The following is a 27,352-nucleotide window of genomic DNA, read 5'->3' on the forward strand; positions in this document are numbered from 1 at the left end:
CCCTGGTAGTAAAACTAATTAATTTTCCTAAAACGTAGGAAATTGGGAGAGATATGTTTTTGAATAAGAATATTCATGATTCATGATATTCATGATTAGCCCTAGTTTGTTGTTTCATACTTTTAGCATTATATTATCTATTTTTAGCATTTTCATTGTAAGCGCTTTAGGCCTTATGGAAAAAGCGCCGTGTAAACGACAAATAATAATAACAAAAAAGATCTAAACGTTAAATTGTCACACTGAGGATTTTCTTTGTAGATTTTTTTTCAAATATTACATTTCCCTTTTAAGGAGGAAAGAAAAAAGATACAGTAGTCGTAATCGTACATTATTGTAAACATGTATAGATTTGAAATAAGGTATGATAATCATTGACACCTGTACATAGCAGTAATACACTCAGTATTACATCGCAAAATATGTTTATATCTACAGTAGTTAGGCCTATCGTGTTTGTTTTCTGGCTCGTAATCCCCCCACAAAATAAATGAATAAATAGATAAATGATATCAATAATAAAAAAAAATGTCTTTTAGTATCGAGATAAACTACTTATTCTGCATGAAAATCACTGTACATAATTAGGAAAATGTGATATAATATATTTTTGTTATAATTGCGAATCTGTAAATGGAAGTGCTAGAATGAAAAGAAAAGTTCGAATGGACTTAATGTACAATGAAGATGAAAGATAAAGCGCACATTTTTTACATCAAGTTTTTATTTTTGTATAGATTTATACATTTAGTACATTTTATATACCAGTATCTAAAGTGTATTAGATCATTCTTCAATTGTGTTTATAATAATGGATGAAATTCGTTTTGTGCAACATAGATATTATGAATTAAAAATATTTGTACAAAGTTTATTTGAACACATCCATGTAATGTGTCACCATTGAAATAAAGTCTATACATAGAAATGTATGGTAAGAATCTTATTTTATACAGGAGTGATGATTTTTTTTTAATGATGTTTCATAGTGGAAGAATAATAAATTTGTGCTTTGAATTTGAAATTACCTTTCATTCAGTTTGCACAATGTCAGCATACATAAAGTTAATTCTGAGCATGCTGAGAGCTGTGTGCGTTCAATATAAACTCCTCAAAAAAAGTTTGGAAATCTGATTTGATCGATTATCCCTCCTCGGTTTTAGTGAACATTAGTGTGTGATTCATTGATACCAATGAATAGACCACTTAATTCTCTCAAAGATATGATATTCTACATGGTATGATTATGGTCCACAGGGAAGTGCAATGCCTTGAAATTTCTTAATGATACCAAATATGCATTCTTTAGAATTGGGAGCTGGGAGAAGTTAATGGCTAAACTCAGATTTCCAAACTTTTTTCAGGGGTTTGTAATAATTTCTTTTTTAAGTCGAATAAAGTCAGAAAAGTCGTTGAATGTACACAATTTTTTTGAATTGCTTACTTAACTGCTTGAAACCTAATAATAGTCCTTAGGGAAATAACAGTCCACTGTGATGATAATGTACCACCAAAGTAACCAAACATTGAGTGCAAGAACTCATATTTGATATTTTCTATGAAACTTCATTTCGTAACGATGACTTGCCTTCAGACAGGCACAAAAATATAGTTGCCATAAATCGTCTTTATATCGGCTTGGAAGACGGAAAGGTGGTGAACAATTGTTGCCTCAACGAACCAGGTTTTAAAAGGTTATACATTGGGGCAACTCAATTCTGACACAACGAAATTGATAAAATAATGCATAAATTAGAATTTTCATAACGTTGTATTTTTGATCTTATGACGCAATGGTCGGTGTTTCGTACTTTGTATTTATCTATTTTTATAATAATTTCAATCCAGGCATTGCATTTTAGGCCATGACTTTGCTAACATATTTAACAAATAGATAAATGTGCAGTTTTTTAGTAAATCCCATTCACGCTTTTCCTCCGAAATTCCCTTCCCTAACAATAATTATATGAAAAACCAACAAAGAAAGAAATAAAATATCGACATTGAACATCAATCGATAAAAGTTGTAGGTTTCACATTATTTTATTCTTCTGAATTAAAGGTAACGTTAGAAACATCCAAACGACATGGCACAAACACAGATAAATTTACGAGTTTAGCTTGAAATTTTATATAATGCTAAAATTTATTCACAAAGATGTAAATGGGTTAAAATACTTGCTTCCAACAATTGGATAATTAAGAAAATCTTTGCGTGATATCGGGCCAACTGTTTTGGAAATACGTGTATATCATATACATGCACGTGTATACATTATCATGTTCCCTTTGGTCGACGATTAAATGAGTACAGTATAACAGCAAGGGGGTAATATCAACTTACTTGTAGATTTGTGTTCATAATACCTCAATTAGAGTTGAAGTGAGAATATGCTCTCAACTGCGCGCTCTACTTAATGTTGAATGTGGGGTTGCATTGAAGAATTTTATATCATTCATTGTAAATGTTAGTTATCGACATACTGTAGCTTATATATTTTCAATACTAAATTTTTTATATTCTTGGTGTTAACTTTGTGTTTAAATTTGGTGTTGAAATTGAAAAATGTTGGTATATTACATTCTGATTTTTTTTTTTCATTTTGGGAATACCCCTCCACGCGTAAATTTCAAAGAAAGTATTCAATATTTCTCCATAAATTATACATGCATAATCAAATGTAAAATGGATGCAAAACATTACGTACAACATTAAACAAGTATAGAAAAGAAATATTTGAAAAACTCAGAGTTGGGGCGGGGGTGGGTTATTTTGAAAAATACTCTTGAAAGTGCAATGAAGATATCTTTATTGAGTTTGTATTTGGCATACCAGGTGGAAATTATTCTTCTTTTAATTTTGATATTTATACTAAATATTATATATTTTCAACTAGATGTTATCCTTTTTTCATCATTAAAACAAAGTATCAGCATGAGTTAGAACGCAATATGAATATGCAACAAAATAAGTTTAATGTACATTTTATGGATCAAGGCACATCGAGCTTATTTAAATGTGTCATCTATAAACATTGATAAAGTTAATACAGTAATATTGTACGTGATGTATTACATGTATTTTGCATTGAACTATATCATTTGTGATATGATGAAATACTGAATAAAGACTTTCTTAGGAAAAAAGGAATATAAACGGGAACTTCAGTGATTATTTCCTTACTTTATTAAGGTATGTCTTCCTGGATAAGGTTGAACAGCAAAGTGGTCATTCCAATTTTGCCCTTTTCAACCGGTCCTTCTTCAGAAAATTTTGGATGCGATTGATCTGGCTAGCCACATCATCTGCCATGTCTGTCTCGCCTTCTTCATCTGAGAATAGACTGGCGTCTCCACCCGCATCTCCGGCACCTCCATGAACTTGGTCTATGACGGGAGGCGGTCGGTTTGGAAAACTGAACGGTAAGGTAGGGTACTTTGAAACCTTCGTAGTTGGTTTGGGGTCCTACAAGAAGAATCGCAAAGTTTCTCACTCAATTGCAGATTATAATTACAACTCACAAAGAGTTAAACTAAACTTCGAGAAATTTATCTTTGAATTTATGCTCATTAGTTTAATTATTCCCCTTTGAAATTATACGTTTGGTTAAAAAAAGGAAAAAACGGAAAGCCCGGTAGGGTGTTTCATAAAGCAACTTTACGAAGGACTGTTCCTTTCTTGTGGTAAATGATACCGCCCGATTTCCGTTAATGTTCATTTAGTTCTTAAGAATGGATCGCCAGTCGTTCGTAAAGTCGCTCAGAAAATAGCGACACCACCACCACTAAAAAATACATTTCAATACAAAACACCTCCAACATGAGGTCAGGATGATAACTTGTGAATTCTGATGCTTGTTTGACTTAAAGGAAATTGATGAATTCTTTGTAAATTTTGAGAAGGAAATACAATACGTCATCAGATTTAGAAAGCACCCTCAAATACACCCCGAAAAAAAAATTAAGAGGCTTTGTTTCCGTTTTGTCTTGGGGTGTGTTTGTTTTAATTTGAGTTCTTCGGAATGTTTTTTTTTTCTTCTTCTTTCCGCACCACAATACATGTAGTGTAGAAAGTATATCCATCAAATTAACATCTCCTTGTTTATATCAACGCATTAAGAAAGCATAAAAGTTGCAAAAAGGTTATTTTTTTACTACTTTCAGGCTCCTAGAGTAATATCAGTCTCATTGTATGTATATACAGTCTAGGACCTAGACTGTATATACAAACAATGAGACTGATATTTTACAATTATTTTTGTCGGTAGTCACTTATTGAAGGAAAATGTCCCTTTTGTCGTATTACCTTATCCGGAAATCATGTTAGTAAAATTGCGTCTCCATTGTTACTTTAAACCACTTTATAGTTGCCCTAAGTTTAACTGATTTAAAACCACGTCATAACGGGGGTCATGCAAAATACGTGCACAGAGATTAATCACAAACACATACATGGATTCGTTCACATAATAGACTTGTTAAGTGCTCACGGTTTTAGTCGCAAGGGAAGCCAAGTGAGAAAATTGGGGATTGAAAAGGACCTACCTGCTTGGGTAAAGTTTTCTCTTGGTCTTCTCCGTTAGATTGTTTGTCAAAGATAGGTCTCCCGGGCCTTGGCACAGTTTCCTGAATTTCAATGGAACTGTTCTTGGATGCCTCCTGGGTACACTCTTGAGAAATCTCGAAAGATTTTGGTACTGTACACTTTTGATCAATCGATGTGACTGTGGATTCCGAAGTGGACGTAAAAGATGGTGCACACACAATATGACGAAGCGATTGATGAAGCTGCTGGGCTGACGAATGTGAATACGATACATGCGGCGTTTCTGTTGCGATGTTGATATTTTCAGTTGGTTGCATTCTCAACGGATCAAGATCCTTCCTTGATGAGTATGGTGTTGCTCTTCCAATCATGTTGGTCCTCATTATGGCTGGAGACGACCAAGTCAACCTTGTCTTAGCCAGAGAGTAACGGTCATCGGTGTTGCTTGGAGTGGACACTGCTTCCGAGTCTGAATTGAGAGGACAAGAAGCCATATCCGAAGGAGATAATGAAGATTTAATAAGAAAAGGAGGACTTGACAACTGATGCAGTGAAGTTGCCATCTTCTGTTTGGATGTTTGAAGGCAGGTAGGCTCTGTCGTGAGAGAGAATTTTCCTTTCTTCCATAAGCTGCTGTAGTTACCCGATCCACAGAGACTTGTAGCTGGCTCAGCTTTTTCATGTCTGGAATTATGACCTGAATATGAACTGCTGGTACACTGAGCACCTTTGAGCACAGTAGTTTCAGTAAGAGAATAATTTTCCACTGCAACTATCTTATTTGTATGCTCTGCCTCTTTGGTTTCGGGCACTACATCTGCTTCGGTCAGTACTGAGGTCAAAGACGACTTGCTTTTATTTGCTATCTGTTCAACTGGTTTTGCTCCTTTGTGGTAACTCACAAGGCTCTCGCAAAGAGGTGAATTTATTTTTCCTCGTTCAGTCTGTACATCCACTGGCAGCATACTTTCGCTTGAATCAACAGCATCATTCTCACATCCACTCAAATCTGCTTGGTGCATTTCTTGATTTTCTTGCCCTCTGCAGCACGCAAGATTTTCTTCTTCGTAGGTGCTGGGTATAAGAATATCTTCATTGCAAACCTCAACCTTATCCAGATTTCCCAATACTGCCGATGTATCAGTAAGCAATTGTGTTTGGTTAGCAGTACCTTCTCGTGTTTTATAAGCAGTATCAATATCTATCATGTGTGATGTCTTGTCTTCCTGCATCTCCGATACTTGTTCATTGTCCACCGGCAGAATATCTTCTGCATCGTTGCCTGTCTCAGCTTCTGCATCGTTGCCTGTCTCAGCTTCAAGTAGTTTATCATCCGTATGTGCCTGAGAATCCTCAATATAACTTACTTTGGCAGGACCTTTCAAAGTCTCTCTGGATGCATCGAGGGAGACCGTATTTGATATTGTTTTCCTCATTATCTTGATTTCATTGCCATCCTGTCCAGGTTCGATTGTTTTCAGTTGAGAATCCTCAGCATTCGAGTGCAGATCTTCAGTCAAGTATCCTGTCCTATCCAGAGTGCCTGGAGTTAGCTTTCTCTGAAATTGATGCTGATTAATGCCTTCTGCTGACATCCCATGAAAGCTAGATCTATCATCTTTGCCTGTTGGGTTCTCCATCAGCATCACTGACACATCTCCAATACGTCTGTCATCCTTGAAGTTATCTGAGGAGTGGTTATTAGTCTCTTGCACATCCGAATTATCATTTCTGCATTGTTTATTGTCTCCAATGAGGCTATCATTCGTGGGTTCTGGCACACTGAAAGTGATATCCTCTTTTTGGTTATTCCTCACCTCTTCCTGTTGCATTTTCTGCTCTATCAGTTGGGCATCCTCCTTTATTTTCTGTTCCATCGTGTGCGGTTCTACAGTAACCTCCGACTCTTGAAATGTTTCTGCATTCTTGGGATCCTTGGCACCTGTCGTGATAGAACTTGTATCGAAATTGTCCAAATTGGTGTTTGAATTAGTCTGACTTTCCATGTCACTCTTGTGAATCGGGAGCTTCATCTTGTCTAATTCGGCAGACGAGGATTCTAGCTTCATCTGCATTTGAAGAGATAATAAAAACTTTAGTACTCCTGTCTGGGAAGCGCAATTAAGTTTGGAAAAAGGACTAAATTCAAAACACAAAAAGCATCGACATGATCCAGCGTTTGTAAAGGCAGCTCAAATTTTCAATATCTAAAAAGTTCTCCGATTACCACATTACAGTATTGCGAACGTTTCTTTTTCAAGTTTTGTAAATCTACAAACATTTAAATGAAGGGATGCAAATATTTCCTTGTAGGTACTAATGTTATACATGTATTGCTTTTTTTAACACGTAAACTGGTTACGTTAGGCATAATAGATATCAATAAAGCTCACATTATTATGCAAGCGTAACAAATTATTGAAAATATTTAAATCTTCTCAAATTAAATGTATCATATTACCTTCAAATCTTCTATGCAAGCGTAACAAATTATTGAAAATATTTAAATCTTCTCAAATTAATTGTATCATATTACCTTCAAATCTTCCATTTCCTCTGTAATGGCATGATTTTTAGATGCCCAACTGGCGTTAATATCTTCAAGATTAAGCACAGTTTTCCTAACTTTACTGAGGTCGCTCTTCATCTTTTCATTTTCCTCTTCCAGTCTAAGGACCTGTTTAGGGACATGATGATCAGTGATACTTGATTACCCGTAATTCCAAGTTTAATTATCAAGGTTCAATGATGACATTTGAAAAAATAAACTTTGGTTAAGATTTCAATGTAGAAAACGCCGCCACCACCATCGAAAAGCGAGCCCTATAATCTCGCTCTGCTATGCAGGCGACACAGAAAGAAAAAAAATTATGTAATTTGGTAATATGTAATATGTAATCTTGGGGACCTGAGGATTGAGGGACGACATTTAAACAAATATAATTTCTATCAAGATATTTATAACTAGATTGACTTCAGCATATTTTGGGGGGTTTCTTTTCTTTTTTTAATTTTGTACCTAAAGAGTATACTTATGTTCGTTTACAATATCTACCTCGGTTTTTTTCTTAGAGTCCCGTTCATTCATAACTTGGCGTAGCTCGGCGACTTCTGATTTTGCTCTTGAATAACGCTCTGACAGATCGGTATATTCTTTCATTAGCGTGGCTATTTTGGTTTCTTGCTGGGTAGTTCTCTCTTTTAGCTCGTCAGTAGATGTCATAAACCGTTGCAAAAGGTCTTGGGATTCTTGTAACTGTGTTTGTGTAACCTAAATAAAACATTCAATATAGAGTGTAAATCAACATGATATGATGATGAAGACAATGCTTTCTCTAATAATTATATTCATTCACTGTAATTCTAACAATTATAAGGATAAATGCAAATGATAATAATCATGACAATTATGTTATTACCAATAAAAATGAAGTCAGGAAAATTGATAAGGAGATATGAAGAAATTGGTAGTGATTTAAAATAGCAAATGTAATGCTATTAATGAATAATCACAATAATACCTTATTATAATAAATATTGCACATTAATAAGATGCATATTTTAATATTTGTTTCAAATTTTCACTTTGCTAAAATATCATTTAAATGGTATTTTCGGCACATATTAGCACAACTTTTTCCGCTCGCTAGCTTATCATTGAAAAAATTTATTCGAACCAAAGTCTACTTTTGATATAAACTACGTATCAAAGAGCAAAAAAAAAGACAAGAGCAACAGTGGAATTAACGACATCAAACGTTTCGAGGCCAAAAATGAAATTTTCTTGAGGTGTGGGGATATAGAGTGGCAGTGCAAAGTGAACCATAGTTGTAATAATTTGGAATAAGTAAAGTTTTCTCTTTTTTGTATCTTGTTGAATATATAATTCTGGTTAATGAAATTATGGGTTAGTAAGGGTGTGTGTGGGTGTGTAGGTAATTGTGGGTCTGTTTACACTCTAAAAAATGAAGTGCTATTTCAAATTTGAACTAGACAAATCAGCACTCCGAAGTGCAGTCACTATACACGCTTTTTAAGAGCTAAATTAGCACTTCATTTTTTAGGGTGTAGGAGGGTAATGATAGTGTTTGCTGTCTGTGAGAATCAGTTTAAAATGTTATGACTAAATGATGAGGAATGCTATGGTTTAGTAAGCAGAACTGTTCTATGCAGCAAATATAGTTTAATCTAATTCATTTTGTAACTAAGCATATTTGGAAAATGAAATTAGTAGATATACTACCTGATTAGTTCGTCTACCCTCCTCATATTGAGTCTTCAAATCTTGGTTTATTAGTGCAACCTGTGGATGGATACAAAGAGAGGGGAGGACTTGGTTTTGACGACTTCATTTACATACTAAATCAAGTTTATAAAAGTCAACCATGGACTGGTTGAATCAAGGTTCAAGGTTTATTCATATCAACATTTCACATTTTCAACAAAATCAACAACTCAATACAAACAATATTATACAATACAAATTATCATAGATAAGCATAAATAAACATCGTAAAATATGAAATGTATACCTAAAATAACAATAGAAAAAAGTACTATAATGTATTCTTGTAACTGGTTCTAAACTAATGACAAAGAAAGAAAGAAAATGAGGGATGTGGATATGACGAGCCAAAAGTAAAAGCAGAGCTTGTTGGTTAAAGGCTCCAAAGAATATCATTATGTTGACTCAGATGAATTACATGGTACAACAAAAATGAATACATCATAGGACAAAAATCAAAGTGCGAATGGCATTCCGTGGCCACGTCGTGTCGGATAATCGCCTTCCATTCTCTAATAAGACTAGAATAGAATTTTTAAATTCATATAGAAAGTAAGTTAAAAAGAACATTTTTATCACCCAACTAACATGCAAAGGTTCGATTGCCATTACCTTCACTCATTTCTTTAAATGGATGAATTGTGAAAGTAGTTCATCAAACATTTTAGATGTATTCCACTACCAACAAAAAAACTCTGATGATAGCGGGGTGCCATTATTCTTCGATCCTCTCTCGCTTCTTTTAACACAACAAAATGCTTAAGGCGCTAGAGGCACCAATCGTCGTTATGTAGGCATTAGTCCAGCCTAACTGGTCGCCATCCAGGTGAAGAGGTATGTCAATAAATATCTTGCTCCACCTTGAAAAGCGGGTGTATCATTCATATCGGCAACATGACAGGAGAAATGTTACGCTGAAAAACATATTTCACATCTTTGAGTAGCACTTTCTTTTTACCTGTTTCAATTCTTTAGTTAGTTCTTCAATCTTCAATTCGATCATCTCCCTCTTGTTGCTCTCGTTGTCTGGCATGCCAGTGACATGGGCACGTAGCTTTATGACGTCTTGTTGTTTCTTATCAAGATCTTCTTTCAATGAGGATATCTCGCATCTCTGATGAGTGTTGGTTGCTGTTAACTTCATGTTCAATACACCAGCTTCACTCACTGTCAAATTAATACAAGGATAGGTGTTTTTTATTTGGAGGAAGACACCAACATGACAACCAGGAGTTAGAAAGTGGGTCATTGAGAATTTACTGTATAGAATAGCAGTAATGAAATGAATACATCAAAAGCGTATTAGTTTTTAAGTGTATTTAATTGAGGTGAGAAATCCTTGCAGTCTCTGGCACTTTGTAGAAGTCGGATATTCTTTCTTAGATAGCATATAATCAGTAATGACCAATCTTGAGCAACTTACTTAATTTCACGTCCACGAGGGCCACGTATATCTACTCCAATTATGCACAAATTAACAAAAAGGTCCATCATTAACCACAAAAATGGGGGAAATCTCAAGTATCATAATTGACCTTTGAACTCATGATCCTAAATCTAATCAGATCATACATGAACTAAGTTTGAAGTTGGTCCTTCAAACAGTCAAACAGTTTTTTTTTTAGTTATCGCAAAACATAATCATTGTCATTTCAAATCCTTAAAATGGCCTCTTTCAAACATACCTTCCCTTTTAAGGATGCCCAGTGCATCCCTATAAAATGTCATGTCTTTTTGAAGACCCTTGCATTTATTATCGATATCTAGCACCTGTTCAGCATGTGCCGTCTTATTCCTTTCCTGGGTTTGGAGTCTGTGTTGCAGCTCTCGAACCGTTTTATCTTGGTTGTACTTGGACAGCTAGAGTGAAATCAAATACATGAAAGCTGGTTCACTTGTTATGCCTACTTTGGGTTATGTAAGGAAAACGGATTCCCAAATTTACAATCTTAAAGGGAAATCACTGACTGAAAATATGATTTTGATAATATAGCTATATATTAACTCGGATTTTCATCACAATGGAGGAAAACGTAGCGGAATTATGTTACACCATCCCTTTTTTGAAAATTTATATATATTTCTATATGAAATCTTAAATCTATCCTTTTTCCACTTGATCTTGCAGGTTAATCATAAATCTAACAATTACAATGTGTGTGTGTGTACGTGCGCGCGCGCGTGCATGTGTGTCTCACATGAAAATTATACCTAGAACGGAAAGGCAGATCTTTCTTCTGAATGAAACCTAGACTTCTCGTAATAACAGCAAAATAGCAACTATCCATGGATGAAGCAATAACGAAGCTTGCCTTATTGACTACCCTCAACCATCTTTTTATCAGTTCCGGTATTTGAGGGTATCGATGATGTAACATTGTCACCATTCCTGTTGTATTCTATTCAGAGCTGCCAACCTGAATGACCTTTCAGTATCTTAAAAGCTGAAATCAGTATTTTGATGAGGAAACAAGAATTTTCAAAGATATACCATAGAAATGGCATAGGCCAACATAAAACTGATGATTTTGACATCAGTATTTTGATTGAAAATATTAAGTATTCTTCGCATTTTTAGTCTTCAACATTAAAAATCACCACCCCCTCCCTCTTTCCAATCTTATAAATGAAGTGAATCAAATTGAAATAAATCATTTAAGATTAAAAAGAAATTAAGTATGCTTGGGTTTTTGCAAAAACTGCCATGTTGAGCATATTACCGGGTTTTTTTCCAGAATTTATGCGAATTTAAAGAGGCAATGACTTTCTTGTTTATATCTGACTTAGGTTTTTTTTTTAATTTACTCTATTTTATTCAACTGAAATTATTACCAATATTATGAGACAATAAATACTTACCTCCAAAGCTCTGACCACTTCTTTCATCGTTTTCATTTCCTTTTCCCAGCCCTCTACAGCCAACTGAAGTTTAGACTGGAACCAGGAGGGAAAAGGAAAAGTTAAAAATAGCAAAATAAATTTTAAGTGCAACTCTGTCATTTTCATCCGCATAGTCATGTGTAAATTCTCAGAGATTCCATTGTTTAATTTCTATTCTGTGGGACAGAAAGCTAAACGGGATTTGTTGAAGACCCGAAACTACCACTAATAGTATTGTCTAGTCGAGATCTGCACCTCCTAAGCATCCCTATGAATTTAAATATTTTTCTCATTGAAGGAGGTATGAAATGATGTGTGTAATCGTATATTGCCCTCAGAGATAAATCCACTTTCATGATTTGAGAAAATTTCGCCTTTTGAAAATTTAGATCACACGATTTGTGACATCACAAAATCAAAATCTTTTATGAAAGTGGACTTGATACATTCACATTTCAATAAACTATATGTTAATATATTGACGCAGTCAGAATGTGGCGCTTAACTTTATTCTAATATGTATTTAATGTAAGATGAGAGCGTTTTAAAAGCGTTATTACAAGACTTTTGCTCCTTTCCTAAGTAAAAAAAAAACAATAATAAAAAACAATACGTATGACAATATCGAGAGCAAATATTAGTACGAACCTTTCCCATCGAGTTCGATTTTCCCCTTATTATCTCACCTTTTCAGATTCAAGGTGTTTCATCTTATCATCCGATGTTTTGCTCAAAATGTCCTCAGTCTCTGTATGTTTGTCTCTTAGAGACAGAGCGTTGAGAGCTTCCTCTTCCTTCAATAATAATTCAGATTCAAAATGTTAAATTACACAATGGTGTGAGTGAGCAAAGAGAAAAGAGCTGAAAAGGCTTAAGAGTGTTGAAAAAGCTGAATTTGAAAGAGCTCCCAAACCTTGTACAGAGGAAAACTAAAGCTTGAAATCAGAAATCGTCCAAAATACTTAACTCTTCACATACCTCATTATAATAACATTAGGAGTGGGCTATAAGTGGGTGATTTTTGGTTTTACTGTGGGAACAGTTTTTTTGTGTTCCTTTTACCTTATCTCAACATGAAATGACAATATTTTTTGTCTCGGGTCCGAGAAAAAAGTGTGCCGGGCCAAAATCCAAAATGGCCGCCAAAACCCCCCAAAATCACAGTTTTGGCCACAACTTCTTTATTTGGTGGTCTTTTTCTCTGGTTTTGGTGTCTATTCATATGTTTTAGGGGGCAGGCAATTTGTTTTTACTATAATTGGCACTTTTAAACCATTATTTGTAGAGTTAAAAGGTAATTATACCTAATTTTTCCAATTTTTATAGCCTCTTTTCAGCCAAATGTAGGTTTTATCGTCCTGGAGTTCTTGGATATTAGATGGTACAAGGTCAACAATAGCAAGCAGCTTCATAGAGCTATATTGCTTTTATTCCTCTACTATGGGTTTTACGGATATTTGGGAAATATATCTTATCAAATAAAAAAATGTTAATTATCGATAGGGGCAATACAGTATACAATGAATGTACTGTTACTGTACATACTACACTGCATATTTCCATGCATTGACCAGCATGACATATGACAAGGCCTGTATATAAGCTATAGTGTCATAGAAATAAGCTCCTAAGGTTTAAAATTAGATTGTGAATTGTGAATTTGATTGCTTGTCAGCTGATGTACATGATGAAACCAACAACGTAAATTGCACATAAAATATCACATATCATATACGTACATCACATATCTACATGTAGCCAAATCTTCTTAATTTGGAGGCTTTTTTTACCTGGTTGTGGTGTCTAACTGGCCTATGTTTATGGGGTCAGGTAACTATATAATCATGGTAAAGTTGATCAACAGTCAATCAGAACCAAGGATATCATGTAAGTTAACATAATGGTAAATTTTTATGCAACGGGGCCCAGAATATCTACAGTGTAAATGCCATGATATGGGGTTAATTACCTTTCTCCGCCCCCTGAATTAGCATATTTGACAAAACATGTCCTCAGTTTCTGAGACAAAACACATCTTCAATTTCTGAGGCATCTAATTCTAAACCTAGGAGCTCATTTCTACATGTATAACACTATAGTTTATACATACCTTGTCATGGTGGCCAATGCATTTATGCAGTGCAGTATGTACAGTACATTGTATACTGTATAGCCCCTATGGATAATTAACATTTTTCTTTAAGATATATTTCACAAATATCCGTAAAACCCATAGTACAGGAATAAAAGCGATATAGCTCTATGAAGCTGCTTGCTATTGTTGACCTCGTACCATCTAATATCCAAGAACCCCAGGACGATAAAATCTACTTTTTGGCTGAAAAAAGGCTATAAAAATTGAAAAATTCAGGTATAATTACCTTTTAACTCTACAAATAATGGTTTAAAAGTACAAATTATAGGAAAAACAAATTGCCTGCCCCCAAATATATATGAAAAGACACCAAAACCAAAGAAAAAGACCACCAAATAAAGAAGTTGTGGCCAAAACTGTGATTTTGGGTGGTTTTGGCGGCCATTTTGGATTTTGGCCTGGCACACTTTTTTCTCGGACCCAAGACAAAAAATATTGTCATTTCATGTTGAGATACATTACAAGGAATAAAAAAAAACTGTTCCCATATTGAAATTACAAAAAAAGTATTTTTGACCCATGTATAGCCCACTCCTAATAATAACATTAGAAAAGAAAATATATATCTGCATGTGATCTGATATAAAAGGAAATCAACTTAAACTTGTCAGCTTAGATTAAGAGAAACGTGGATGTTTGGGAAAGTGATATAAATTTTGTTGTTTACGGGCAGAAAAGAAAATTTACCATGCCTAACCAAAAAAATACATTCCACTACAATTTGCATCTTATAAATAGTTACTTCCGAAAAAGAGGAAGGTGGAACTAATAAAACATTCATATTCAAACATCTTTGTATACCTATGCATTGCAGTGATGTAGTTAATTGAATATTCAGCAGTTTTTAGCTCACCGTTCTAAATTAGTAAATTTCTGGATTTTCGACGAATGAGCTAGAATCATTTGTTTCCTCATGAATATCAAAATAACATCAATACTGAATATTGATCGAATGATATGAATCAAATAGTTTGATAATGAAGTTCAGTGAAACAAAACAAACCATTTTACATTCTACCACAACCAGTCAATTATTACTAATTTGCACAACGATTTTTTTCATACTCCAAATAGCAGAATTACTATACATTATGGGCAAAAGAATTACTTTTATTGGTGTTTATTAAAACATGCTACGGGACAAAATTCTCAGTAAGGTCAATCGAGATTCGAATCATTCTCATCATTAATGCTTTTATACAACTTAATCACAGTCTAAATTCAGAACTGTGTAATTTACAAGATATTTGAGTGACTCCAAGTTTTATTTGTTAACATTTATCATAATCGGGCGTTTCATGTTTTGAATTATGCTATTTTTAGAATTCTTTCGTATACTGTCTACACCAAAGCGTCATATAAAGAATATTTTTTCTTACCAATTTTCTCTCTTTGTCATGGCATTCGTTCACAAGTTGCTGAATACGATCTTCGTTCTCTGTCACTTCAGCCTGTATTGTTTTTTTTTGTACCAAAAAAATATTTTATACCGTCAGGGAAAGTGGGATAAAAATGGACAAGATTGAAGAAAATCGAAGGAATTCGAGAATCATCGATTGTATAATTATTACTTAACAAGCTTATCTTTTCCTCATTTGGCTAGTAATTCTGCATTTAATTTTGAAGATATGTCACTTTTTATCGCAGTGACTCGTTTTGACATATTGGATATTTCTGACCTCACTACACTTGTCTGGATCTTTGCACAAAAAACACTACTCTTGTGAAATTTTTATGCGATTTTCATGACAAGGGTATTGAAAAAAGATAGGTTTAGATATATTCCGCTGTTGCTCATTTTCGGAATAGAGGATATAATTGATTCCAGGATTAGCGTCAGGATATTTCGATCGGGGGATGGGGGGGAGGTGGAGACAAACTAAAGATGACACTGTTTTCTCTCAATTTAGAGAACTTTTACACAGCGTACACCTAATATTTTGCCTTCTTCCCCCATTTTTCTTTCCATTTTTAACTCATTTTTTCCTTCACCTTTTACCCCTTTCTTTACAAAAATTGAAAAATAATGTGGGAGGTGGTTGCCTTATTTACCAATTATTTTGTTAGGATACATTAGGTCTGATCACACATTAAAAATAAAGAAAATATGAATTTCCATCGTTATACATCTTTATATGAACAAGTGGGACGCCTCTGTCAGTCTCGCATGCATACGCGATTTGATATAGCACCAGAGCTCACTTTGAAAATAGCTATTAAATAATTATTCACAAAAGAAAGCATTCACATAATACTAAAATACTATGTCCATTGACCCAAAATGACCTTTGACCTTAGATCATCTGATCTAAAAGTCCCCTCACACCTGACCGAATGAGGGCGGACGAAAGGTGACGAATAGGAAAATGCACGAAATGAATTCAACGAATTCAGGTAAAATTTCCGTCAAATCATGCAATCTGTAAATAATATCAAAACTTATCAACGAACGGTAAACGAAGGATAAATATGACATGCATAGGACAAAGAGGTCACGTCTTTGAGTAAATTGCAGCCGAAGGCGAGCGAAGGGTTGAACAATGAGCAATGGTTTTGATATGGCGTGCGATTAGAAACGAAGACGAGGGAATAGATCGGGCGTTCTTGTACGGTTGTGTCATCATACGTTGCTTCGTTCAGGGTTATGCGCGACAATAAAACACGAACGATAAACGAACGATTGCCGCAGACTAAATAAGAGATGCGAATTCAAACTGACCAACGATTTTTCAATTCGTCGGGAAATCTTAAAAGCGTTTAAAATTTCCGCGCGAATGTGAATAATCGCAGCTGTTAGTTCTGAAGGTGTACGAACCCAAATATAATTTACTGTCAGTTACCGTTGAAAACGATAAAAAAAATGCCTTTCGCCAGTCATGGCAAGGCATGTTTCAGGCAATTTGGTTAGGTGTGAGGGGGCCTTAAGATGAGTGCAAACCAATACTTGATTGCCCTTATGTGTATGCTTCATGAAGAGTATGATCGGTTAAGGGTTAACATAGAGGTGATTTTTTGTTGTTGAAATTTTCCTATCAAAATTGCTTTTAAGATAATCTTTTATATCTTAGCCTTAGGTTTCAAAGTACTCAGTTTAATGAAGATTGATGATCATTCCGAAAGTACTGGAATATACCACTTTTTCATGGGGTGCGTTAATTTAACCTTTCATCACGGACGGACATTTTCTTACTCAATACAATTCACTCTAGTTTTGTTGTTTTCAAAGTTACTCTAATTTGGTTTGGATATTCTTGCACTCAGAACATTAATATATTATCAAACATAAATAAGTGGAAAAATTAATTCAATTATTGTTTCAATTTGCATTGAAAATGGTACTGACAATTATTCGGAACTGAAATACATGAGGGCTGTTCCTGTATGGGGTATCATACTTGGTCCACCAAACAAGCATAAGGATCAGCATCTTTTAGATTTATTTCATTTAATGGGCCTACAGTATAAAGCATATTTGCTCATTTATTGACTAGATGTTGATTTAGTACCTAGCAGTATTCTGTCATTTGAAAAGAAGACGATGTGCATTAGGTAATTCTTAACATTTGATTTTGACAAGAACTGTGTTTAAAGCAATCATGTATTGTCTAGATTATACAGTGCGTCTAGCATAGAAATCAAGTTATTACAACTTAAATCAAGTTGTAGCAACTTGATTGATTTTGTAGCAACTTTATTGTGCAACTAATACTGTTCATATTCAGAAAAGTACAAATCATCAATGTATGAGCATTTGTTCCCCCAAAAAAGTAATAAGAACTTTTTACAAGGTACTTCCAATGTATTTTGATTACGTCTGTCCGTGGTGGAAGTTATTGCAATTCTCTCAGAAGTTTGATATTGGTCTAGAATTAAATATGCTGAACATAGAAGCTATATCTGAGTGTTACTTGTATTAACAATTATTGGTCAATGTGAAGCTGTTTAGATAGAAACTATAAACATGTACACAATTCTGAAAACCACATTTTTATCTTGTCTGTCCGTGATATGGCACATTTAGTGGATACTGATGTTTTTAGGTTACCATGGCAACAAAATTATTACATCATTCAACATACCTTGTCATACCCTTCACTATAAAATACAAAGGAACCTGCCTCGTATTATTCCTGATTTGTTACAAGCCTTCAAAATTTTAAAAATCTATCAAATGTCCGTTAGTGATGAACCGATCACGGTCTGAAATAAATCCATAACCTTTCTAAGTTATGATGACAGTTTAACAAATACCCCCAACATGATCAAAGTTCATTGTCCCTAAATGACCTTCGACCTTGGTCATGTGACAAGAAACTCACACAGGATGTTCAGTGATACTTGATTACTCTTATGTACAAGTTTTATGAACTAGCTCAATAAAAAATAAATAAAGTTACGATGGAAATTGAACAAATACCCCTAACATGCCGAAAGTTCATTTACCCTAAATGACCTTTGACCTGGATCATGCAACCTGAAACTCTGGCAGGATTTTTATTGATACTTGGTTACTTTTATGTTTAAGTTTTATGAACTAGGTCTATATACTTTTTTAGTTATGATGACATTTCATAAACCTAACCTTAGGTTAAGATTTCGATGTTGATTCCTCAAACATGGTATATTAAAGTTCATTGACCCTAAATCACATTGACCTTGGTCATGTGACCTGAAACTCGCACAGGATGTTCATTGATACTTGATTACTCTTATGTCCAAGTGTTATGAACTAGCTCTATAAAAAATTTAAGTTACGATGGAAATTCAACAAATACCCCTAATATGCCCAGAGTTCATTGACCCTTAATAACCTTTGACCTTGGTCGTGTTACCTGAAACTAGGGCAGGATGTTAAGTAATACTTCATTACCCTTGTGTGTAAGTTTCATGAACTAGGTCCATGTAAAGTTATGATTACATTTCAAAAACTTAACCTTAGGTTAAGATTTCTCCCTACATGGTCTAGGTTCATTGACCCTAAATGACCTTTCACCATAATCATATGACCTCAAACCAAAGCAGGATGTTACGTAATTATGTCCAAGTTTCACGAACTAGGTTATATACTTTCCAAGTTATGATGTCATTTCCAAAACTTAACCTTAGGTTACGATTTGATGTTGACGTCGCCGTCGCTTTCGGACAAGCGGCGCCTACAGTCTCGCTCTTCTATGCATGAGAGACAAAATGAGAAATTATAGCTGTATTGATTTTTTTTTCACGTTTGTTTGTGGGACAGGACTTTTCCATCTTTTTTTCAATTTTGCATATTGTGAAAATGTATGTATTCACTTCTGATAATCAAATTCCCATCTTGTTCTTAAGTACTTAATAGAATTTCCTTTTTTACCTACAATTATTGAATTTTCAAGGGGGTAGTTTTTAAAGATCATTTCTTTCAGGAAAATAACAATAATAAGTAAATATAAAAATGTATCACGAATATAAACAATCAATGAACTTTTCTGAAGGAATATGTCCACTTTTTTACATAAAAATGACGAACAAGCCGATTTTTTTTTTATACAGTTCAGTTCTTATTTGTACTGTACACAATTATTCAAGATTTCTTACAGGGTTTTTTTGTCTATGAAAAGTATTTTTTATTTGACAGTTGAACCTAAAATACGCAAAATATTCTTCAAATCCTCTGTATCTCTTTTTTTCTGGTTGATGTTGATTCGAATACCATCCCTTAAAATGCTGCCCCTTTATTTAAGACCTTCAGACATACGACATGCAACTTAAACTGAAAGGCAAATATTACTGAGATAGCATATAGACCTAAATGATATACATCAATTATCATTATGTGAATAAAGGAAGGGAATGTGGATAAAATTGTTTTACTTACTCTGGTAATCTTCAGTTCTTCTACTAGTTCCATCAAAAGATCTCTTAACTTCAAAATATCCATCGTGTATTCTGTTCTTCCTTATGGCGATTATAATCTCGATGACATCAGATGATGAAAATTGCTTTTTTAGATCAAATTAAATATATATATAAAAAAAATATTGAGAGAAGAGGGCATTACTGACATCAATTTATCCGCATCAAACTGCCATAATTCATATACAAATTATCATTTATTAAAAATTGTTCTTTTTTTAACTGCCATGATTGGAGTTCTGATGGAGTTGAATCAAAGGATATAATTTTGCTACTTTGCTAGTACAAGGATGTTAACAATGTACTGATACTTATATCAGATTGATAAACTACACTGCTTACGTCATACATTTATTTGGTTATTAGATCTCTTATAAAACATAATAATATTTCTATTTCAAGAAATTTAATTTCAGCATGATTACAGGTTTTCCAACTTCTAAACTCTTCTTTTCGTACGGGTTCATTGAATTTGGTAATAAGCATGATTATATGATTGGCATCATAGTGTTTTTATATTGGGCATGTCTACTATACATTGGAAGTATATAACCTTCTATATACAGGTGTGGGTGTGGGAGCATGTGTGTGTATTTGTTCCTGAGTAAAATTAACAGTTGTGGCAAAATAAGTTTATCAAATGATTCAATCATTGAAGCTTAATATTTGTCTGCCATTGATATTAGTTTTTAAAGAGCTCATATCAAACGCATCCAAAGCAAATGGTAGAAAATACAGGAACATGAAGAAATATCAAAGAACGATAAAATACAAAGAAAAATTGACCTAAATATTATATTTAAGGGCCAAACAATTATCATGATGATACAAATGGTATTTTTACCAAAAATAATAAACATTTTAGGTGTAATTATCATATTATAGCATAAAAATATTGCAAAATATGCAAAAATTTGCATAAATAATTAGACGCAAACAGAAATAACAAATTTTCACAAATGGTACATGTTATGTATGCACAATTTTGCACCCATGTCGGTGAAAGCGAGTATTATAAAAGAATATTGTAGAAATAAGATTATAAATGGTCATTTCGGCAGCCATTTTGTTTATGCAAATTAGGTGGTCAACACATGAAAAATTGGTTCGGAAACCGGTCTTATCAGATTAAGCACATTTAAATTAGGTGAAATAGACCGGTTCCAAACTTTTACGCTAAAATGCTCCTTGAATTCAAATTATCCACATAGATATTGGTCGTCTAAGGGGAAGATCATTCCAGAGAACAGGGCCAGTGTGATCAAAAGCCCAAACTCCCCATGTCTTAACGGATTAGGAATGAAAAAAATAAAACAGAAAAAAAAATAAAATAAAAAATAGGCACACGAACCTACCGTATATTACTTTGTGCATTTTCATAATACATAGATACCAAAACAAATCTGCAAATTTAGTGAAAAATGACATGGACTTCCGATAGTGAATTGCAATTGATTTTTAGTTGTATTTAAACGCAAATCTTTATGCAAAAGGCCCCTGAGGTAGCATTATGCCATCGAGAAAATATTCGATCAGAATAAAGAAACATTTAATTGGTCACTGGTTCTTGAGCTCAGAATCTGCCATATAAGCTAATGGTGCCTATGACAAGGTTGTGCCATATATATATATCCATATGTAGGATTAGAGATAGGGGGCGATACACGGCCGGGTGTTTTGAAGTGCCCTGAGAACAAGTCAATAGTTTGACTGGGGGTGATGATGTTAATTTGAAAAGCCAAAATTATTTATTAAAAAAAATAATTAAACAAGTAAAATAAAAAACAAATAAAAAAAACTTTCACTAAAAAATGAAGGCCATTTTGGTCCCGAGAAATCTGACAAGCAGAAAAAAGGGGTGGGGCATTACACGCATCACCCCCAGGAAAACCTTGGGGATGCTGAAGCATCCCCGCTTCCCAGGGTCATGACTCTGACTATATAATGGGATCTGGAAGAATTCAAGATTTACTAATTACATTTGATGAAAGGTACGAATTTAAAAGATTTACGTTTCCAAATAGACTCTAGATCAAGGTCTATTTGTAGTAGACCTAATACAAACACGAATTTGGCTTTGATTTTACATAGGCCTAGATCTAGATGATAGACTATATCTATATCTAGACCTAAATAGAAAAATAATTAAATGGAGTCACTGCAAAATTAAAAAAAAAAGACTTGAACTTGTCGAGGCTGTGGCCAAATCACGACTAGATGAGTCTAGACCTAAATAGGACTCTTAGATCTAAATCTAGACATCTAGATTTAGAGTCTAGATAAGACTAGAGATCTAGGACTAGATGAGTTTTCTTATGATCAGGACAATGTTTGTACTCAGTCAGTGACACTGACCATGCTGACAATGGACTTAAGTGTTTTGAAATTCTAAATGTAGCAATTGATGAATGTATTCCTACAAGTTCTGAGACTTGTGCGGCTAGTAAAATAATTCCTCGTGAGCATCTTTACACTTTAGAAAAAAAAAAATCTTGATATTGGCAAAGATTCAATGATGAATCAAAGTAGCATCTAACGTTAGATCTACATGTAGGCCTAAAGTCTAATAATATTATGATGATCATGATGAAAAATGGCGTGCATATTGTAACAAATAGCATTACTATATTAGACTAACATTACATGTAGATCTATTAGAGGGTCTAACGTTAAATTTAGTTTAGGCTACTCCAACTACGTTGTAGGACTACATGTAAGCCTGTTCATCGATCAGAGTAGAATGTCTATTGCTGCTCTCCTTCAGAAAAAAATAGATGCGCTACTTATGTTGGCAGGTGTTAGATCAATCATGTCGGTAAGTCTAGTCTAGGACTAGATACCTCTAGGCCTACTATTACGATCTTTCGCGATTGCCGCCCTCGATCTCATGACATGGCTCTAACATCATTACATTAGGGTCGCGAACACCAAGGCCAAGCCCAAGCCAAGGGCCTTACCATACTGACTAGTCATGCTAGTTAGGCCTAACTTGTTACTTGTCTGATCTAACTTAGACCCTATGCTAGTCTAGATCTAACGTTAGATCCTAGTTAGTTACGACATAGGCTAGGGTTCTAATAGGTCTAGAAGATCTACTTTGATAAGTTAGGCCTAGGCCCTAATTTAGGTCTAGATCTAGACTAGGTCTACAGATCTAAGTTCTAACTTAGCGAATAATCTAGATCTAGACCTAGATCTACCTCTAATATGATTCATAGGGCTAGGCCTAGGCCTTTAATCTAGATCTACCTCTATCCTAGGGCTAGGCCTATAATCTAAATCTAGGCTTATACCCAAGCCAAGGCCTAACTTTTTTAGGCCAGGGCGCCCTAGGCTGTAGTATAGTCTAGATCTAGTAGAACTAGGACAATATATTAGTCTAGATCTAGACCTAGGCTAGGGGGCCTAACAAAAAATGCTTCTTTTCTGCCATTGCCAGGTTATGGAAATCCCTACATCACTCATCAGGACGTCGTAGACATCACCTCGGCAAATAGAGTGAGGTGCAACATGTCAGAGAGTGTTTTGGTCTGCATTTGTTTGTAAATGCCGTAGGACTAGATCTAGGCCCTATATAAATATTATACATGTGGGTTTTTTACAACTTCAACGGTGGATACTCAGCACTCAAATCCACAATAGTCTACAGTAGGCCTAGGGCCTACGACAATACACCACACTCACAGCCGCACAGGTGGTAGGCCCTATGTATATAGGAAAAACAAGGCTGCCTAACTAAGGCTAGATATAAGATCTAACGTTAGATGTAGCCTAGATTTCTAGGCCTAACAAAAGTAAGAATCTAACTTAGGCCTAGATCTAACGTTAGTCAGATCTAGCCTTGGTCTGGACTAGACCTAAGTCTAGTAAGGCTAAACAAAAGCGATGGCCGCGCCGCGCCTAAGCCTAGGCCCTAGTATTAAATTAGGCAGTGTATACAGCCACACGCGTGTGTCTTTACCATCCAGCCACACGCGTGTGGTTATATCCAGAACACATATCTGTGGATACCGCCACACGCCGCCAGTAATAACAGTAAAACACGTATGTCTGACCTTCTATATCACGATCAAAATAACCTCATTTCTTCATTAAATTCTTACATTCTAAACCCCTTTGATATCCTTAGATCGTTTCAATTTCATTCTCACCGTCTTCTCTCCTTGCTTTTCTTGTCTTGTTACAAACGGTCGTCTGTTTAACAGCAAATTCTCTTTTTCTACTTGTGTCGATTCTGGCTTCCTTAGCGGTGGCAGACCCATACAGCGTTAGCGCAGCGCAGTAGTAGACATACTGTACATACACAGTTTGGGTTTCGTACGTACGCGCACATAGCCTAGATTCATTAAAGAATTGACACAAGTAGAAAAAGTGTGGAAATTTGCTATTTAACAGGCGGCCTTTTGTAACAAGACAAGAAAAGCAAGGAAAGAAGACGGTGAGAATGAAATTGAAACGATTTAAAGAAATCAAAGGGGTTTAGAATGTAAGAATTTAATGAAGAAATTAGGTTATTTTGATCGTGATATAGACGGTCAGACCTACATACCGCGGTACGTGTTTTACTGTTATTACTGGCGGCGTGTGGCGATATCCACAGATAGGTGTTCTGGATATAACCACACGCGTGTGGCTGGATGGTAAAGACACACGCGTGTGGCTGTAATCCTGTATGAAATTGAAGGCTTTACCTTTTTTAGTCTAACGTTAGTGACTAACCGTTAGATCCTATAGGCCTAGATCTATTCATAGAAGAAATGCTGGGTCTAGCCTAAATCATAGAGATGTCTCTATGCTATGGTCTAAATCTAGTTTTGCCGGTGTGTGGCCGCTTTTATTTTCGGGTTAGGGCCTAGGCCTATTCCCATCCCGTAACTAATTTGCACAAACTAGCTCGTCTAAATCTATTCATGACTTGTAAAAATAATTCCTATGCTATGCCTATGGCGAGCTCGGCGTGAGGCTAGGCCTAACGTGTCGTTAGGTTAGAACTGACGTTAGGCAGCTGCAATTCACCTCTAAAATTAGATCTAAAACGGTACGGCGCGCTAGAACCGGTACAGACTACAGTACGCATGTAGGCCTACCAGTATTAGGCACGCTCACGGAAATTTTCAACTCCAATGAAATTTCATAAAACTTACCTCAAAAGAAAGATTAGATATTCATAAAAACATTTCCTTACTTGGTTTGTTGCAGTGAGTCCAAACTTCGCGCGTGTCCAAACTTCGCGGACGGTCATTATCTCCAAAACTAGCCAATATCCTTAAAATCTGACATCATCAATGTGAAAAGCGACCTAAAATTACCCTTCGCTGAAAGTTTCTTTAGGATTAGTCCAGTATTCATGAAAATATTGGCAAAAGATCGGCAAATTTGTCACCGTTAGCGCCCGTTTTGAAGAAAGCAACAAGCATCACGATATCACCATTTTACAAGCAGAAATCATAAAAAATGTGAGTTAAATGTGGTACTAACTGATTCCATAGCATTTTGCCATCAATCTGATATAAATATTTCACTTTTTGAGCTTGAGTTTTTGTTTAAATCTCCACAAAAGCTTTGGTGCGCGAAGTTAGGTCACACTTTTTCTGAACGATTTTCCAGCACAGCCCGCATTCGCCGATCGGAATAGAATTTTGAGATCGCGATACCGGCGAAACCCCGTGACCTACTTTACATTTTCGTCCATGATTTTATAGTTTACGATCTTGCCGTCAATGTGGTAACTATTTCTTGAATTGGTTTTGTATAAATTATGAATAATTTGAGGACAAAATTAAGCCTGACGAATATTTTTGAAAAGTGCGCGAAGTTTGGACACCCCATCATACTACCGGTAGTGAAAATAGCGAACGTTCACGCAACGCCAACGGCCGCAATTATACATAGGGCGCTACAGCTACATTTTGAGGCGTTATTTATTGTCGTATTAATGTTTTTTTCATATTTTTTTTCGATTATACTTTTTATAGCATTGACTTCGATTTCCGGGAAATACCGGGTACCGGTATGGCTGCCGACATCGGCTCGCGAAAGTGCCTTTTTCGCTAGGCCTAGATCTAGACTAGAGTCTAGGCCTAGGCCTACCTGTTTTCAAAATCCACGAACATCGCGAAAAACGTGAAAATCCACTTTTTTGGGCCATGTTTTTAATAATAGAAGTACCGATGGATGGTCTAGATCTAGACTAGAGTAGGGCCTAGCCTACTATCCAATTTCAATTTTTTAACGTTCAATATCAAATCTACAAACGGTACTACCGCAAATCCAATTCTTAATATTAAAGATTTTACTCACTAACCTAACATTATTGTTTTAATAGCTGCTCGACCGTCAATTAATAGACCGTACCGTATACCGGTATACCGTGTGCAGCGCACCCTATAGATAGATGCATGTCACGCATAGAGATGATGTCACGTCATGATCACGTCAGCGCGCGCTAGATCGATCGATAGATGTCAGTATGGTGTCGTCAAATAAGCGCACCAGGGGGAAATTAATTTCTAATTATCATTACGAATAAGCCTATAAGCCTTTATTTGCTTATTTTACTTGACAAGTGTAATCTGGCAAATAAATTGTGGTTAGATATGAGTTCTCGAGCAATTTAACAAATATGAACCAGAAAGAAACTACTATTTTTATATGTTCTCTAGTTATGATCTACTCACCAACTGTCTGACTACTACTAGTTCTGATCCAAAATGGCACACTTGAGTTGATTCACGGAGTCCATATAAATATAATTTAAAAAAATATGGAAGCTAGCGATTGCGCAGTGGCGTAGCTAGGATTTTTTTTCCTGGGGGCATGGGGGTCCTTGCTTTTTTCAGGGGGGCAACATTTTTTTCTGTGTATGTATCAGACCGGATTCGACTTTCGCCAATGAGGGGTGGGGCCTGAAATTATCTTCACCTATATTTTCCCCCATCGGTCACTTCTTTGCTTTATTCTTATAAAACAACATAAATATGAAACAATCTCATAAGCCCTATGTAAAAAAGTGCGAGCGCGAAGCGCAAGCGAATTTTTTCATCTTTCCTGTATTATGCCCTGAATTTTTTTAAATCTGGGCAATGTTTGTGATCCGCGTATGTAACTAGATAATTACTGCGAACGCCAATTAGCGCCAGGAAAAAATTTTAATAAATGTTCTAACATGATCGGAAAGGGACCTGTAAAGGATTGTTTACAGCTACCCACGAATACGGTACGTATTTAAATAATGGGAGCGCGAAGCGCGAGCTTAACTTTTTTGACATTCCGACCTAAAAAATTGACACTTTTTCTAAGCACTTTAAATGGGATAGGTATGTAACTAAGCAATTGATGCGAGTGCAAAGCGTGAACGGAAGAAAATTGAGATTTTAGACTTAAAAGCAGGACACTTTGTTCAGTTTTGTAAATCATGAATATATGGTTAATTAGGTATCATTAATAATGCGAGCGTGAAGCGCGAGCAGACAATTATTGATATTCTGATCTGAAACTGGATCATTTAAGCATATTTTAAATACCTAACATATTAAGGCTATCTCAATAAACGTGCGTGCGCATGTTTTAGATTTAAACCTAGAATCTGGGCATT

At 35.2% G+C, this 27,352-nt stretch overlaps 1 protein-coding gene across 1 annotated transcript; it reads right to left on the reverse strand.

The window, feature by feature from the left end:
• Positions 1-1,405: 1,405 nt before the first annotated feature.
• LOC121427936 (putative leucine-rich repeat-containing protein DDB_G0290503) lies at positions 1,406-19,834 on the reverse strand. The gene is made up of 11 exons (XM_041624515.1): positions 19,721-19,834; positions 15,246-15,317; positions 12,398-12,505; positions 11,691-11,765; positions 10,517-10,691; positions 9,790-9,998; positions 8,790-8,849; positions 7,602-7,817; positions 7,083-7,223; positions 4,546-6,615; positions 1,406-3,466 (listed from the first exon to the last, which is right to left on the reverse strand). The coding sequence occupies exons 1-11, from the start codon at positions 19,781-19,783 to the stop codon at positions 3,230-3,232; spliced, it is 3,426 nt and encodes a 1,141-aa protein (XP_041480449.1). The 5' UTR covers positions 19,784-19,834; the 3' UTR covers positions 1,406-3,229.
• Positions 19,835-27,352: the final 7,518 nt, after the last annotated feature.

This window comes from Lytechinus variegatus, chromosome 1 (assembly GCF_018143015.1).
Source record: "Lytechinus variegatus isolate NC3 chromosome 1, Lvar_3.0, whole genome shotgun sequence".
Lineage (NCBI taxonomy): Eukaryota > Metazoa > Echinodermata > Echinoidea > Temnopleuroida > Toxopneustidae > Lytechinus > Lytechinus variegatus.

Excerpts from the sequence above, each read along its gene's own strand:
- LOC121427936 (XM_041624515.1), bottom strand. The coding sequence starts at position 19,783 with ATGGATATTTTGAAGTTAAGAGATCTTTTGATGGAACTAGTAGAAGAA. Across the intron at positions 9,999-10,516 it reads GGGCATCCTTAAAAGGGAAG|TGAGTGAAGCTGGTGTATTG; the intron begins GTATGTTTGAAA and ends TTAATTTGACAG. Across the intron at positions 6,616-7,082 it reads AGGAAATGGAAGATTTGAAG|ATGAAGCTAGAATCCTCGTC; the intron begins GTAATATGATAC and ends CTTCAAATGCAG.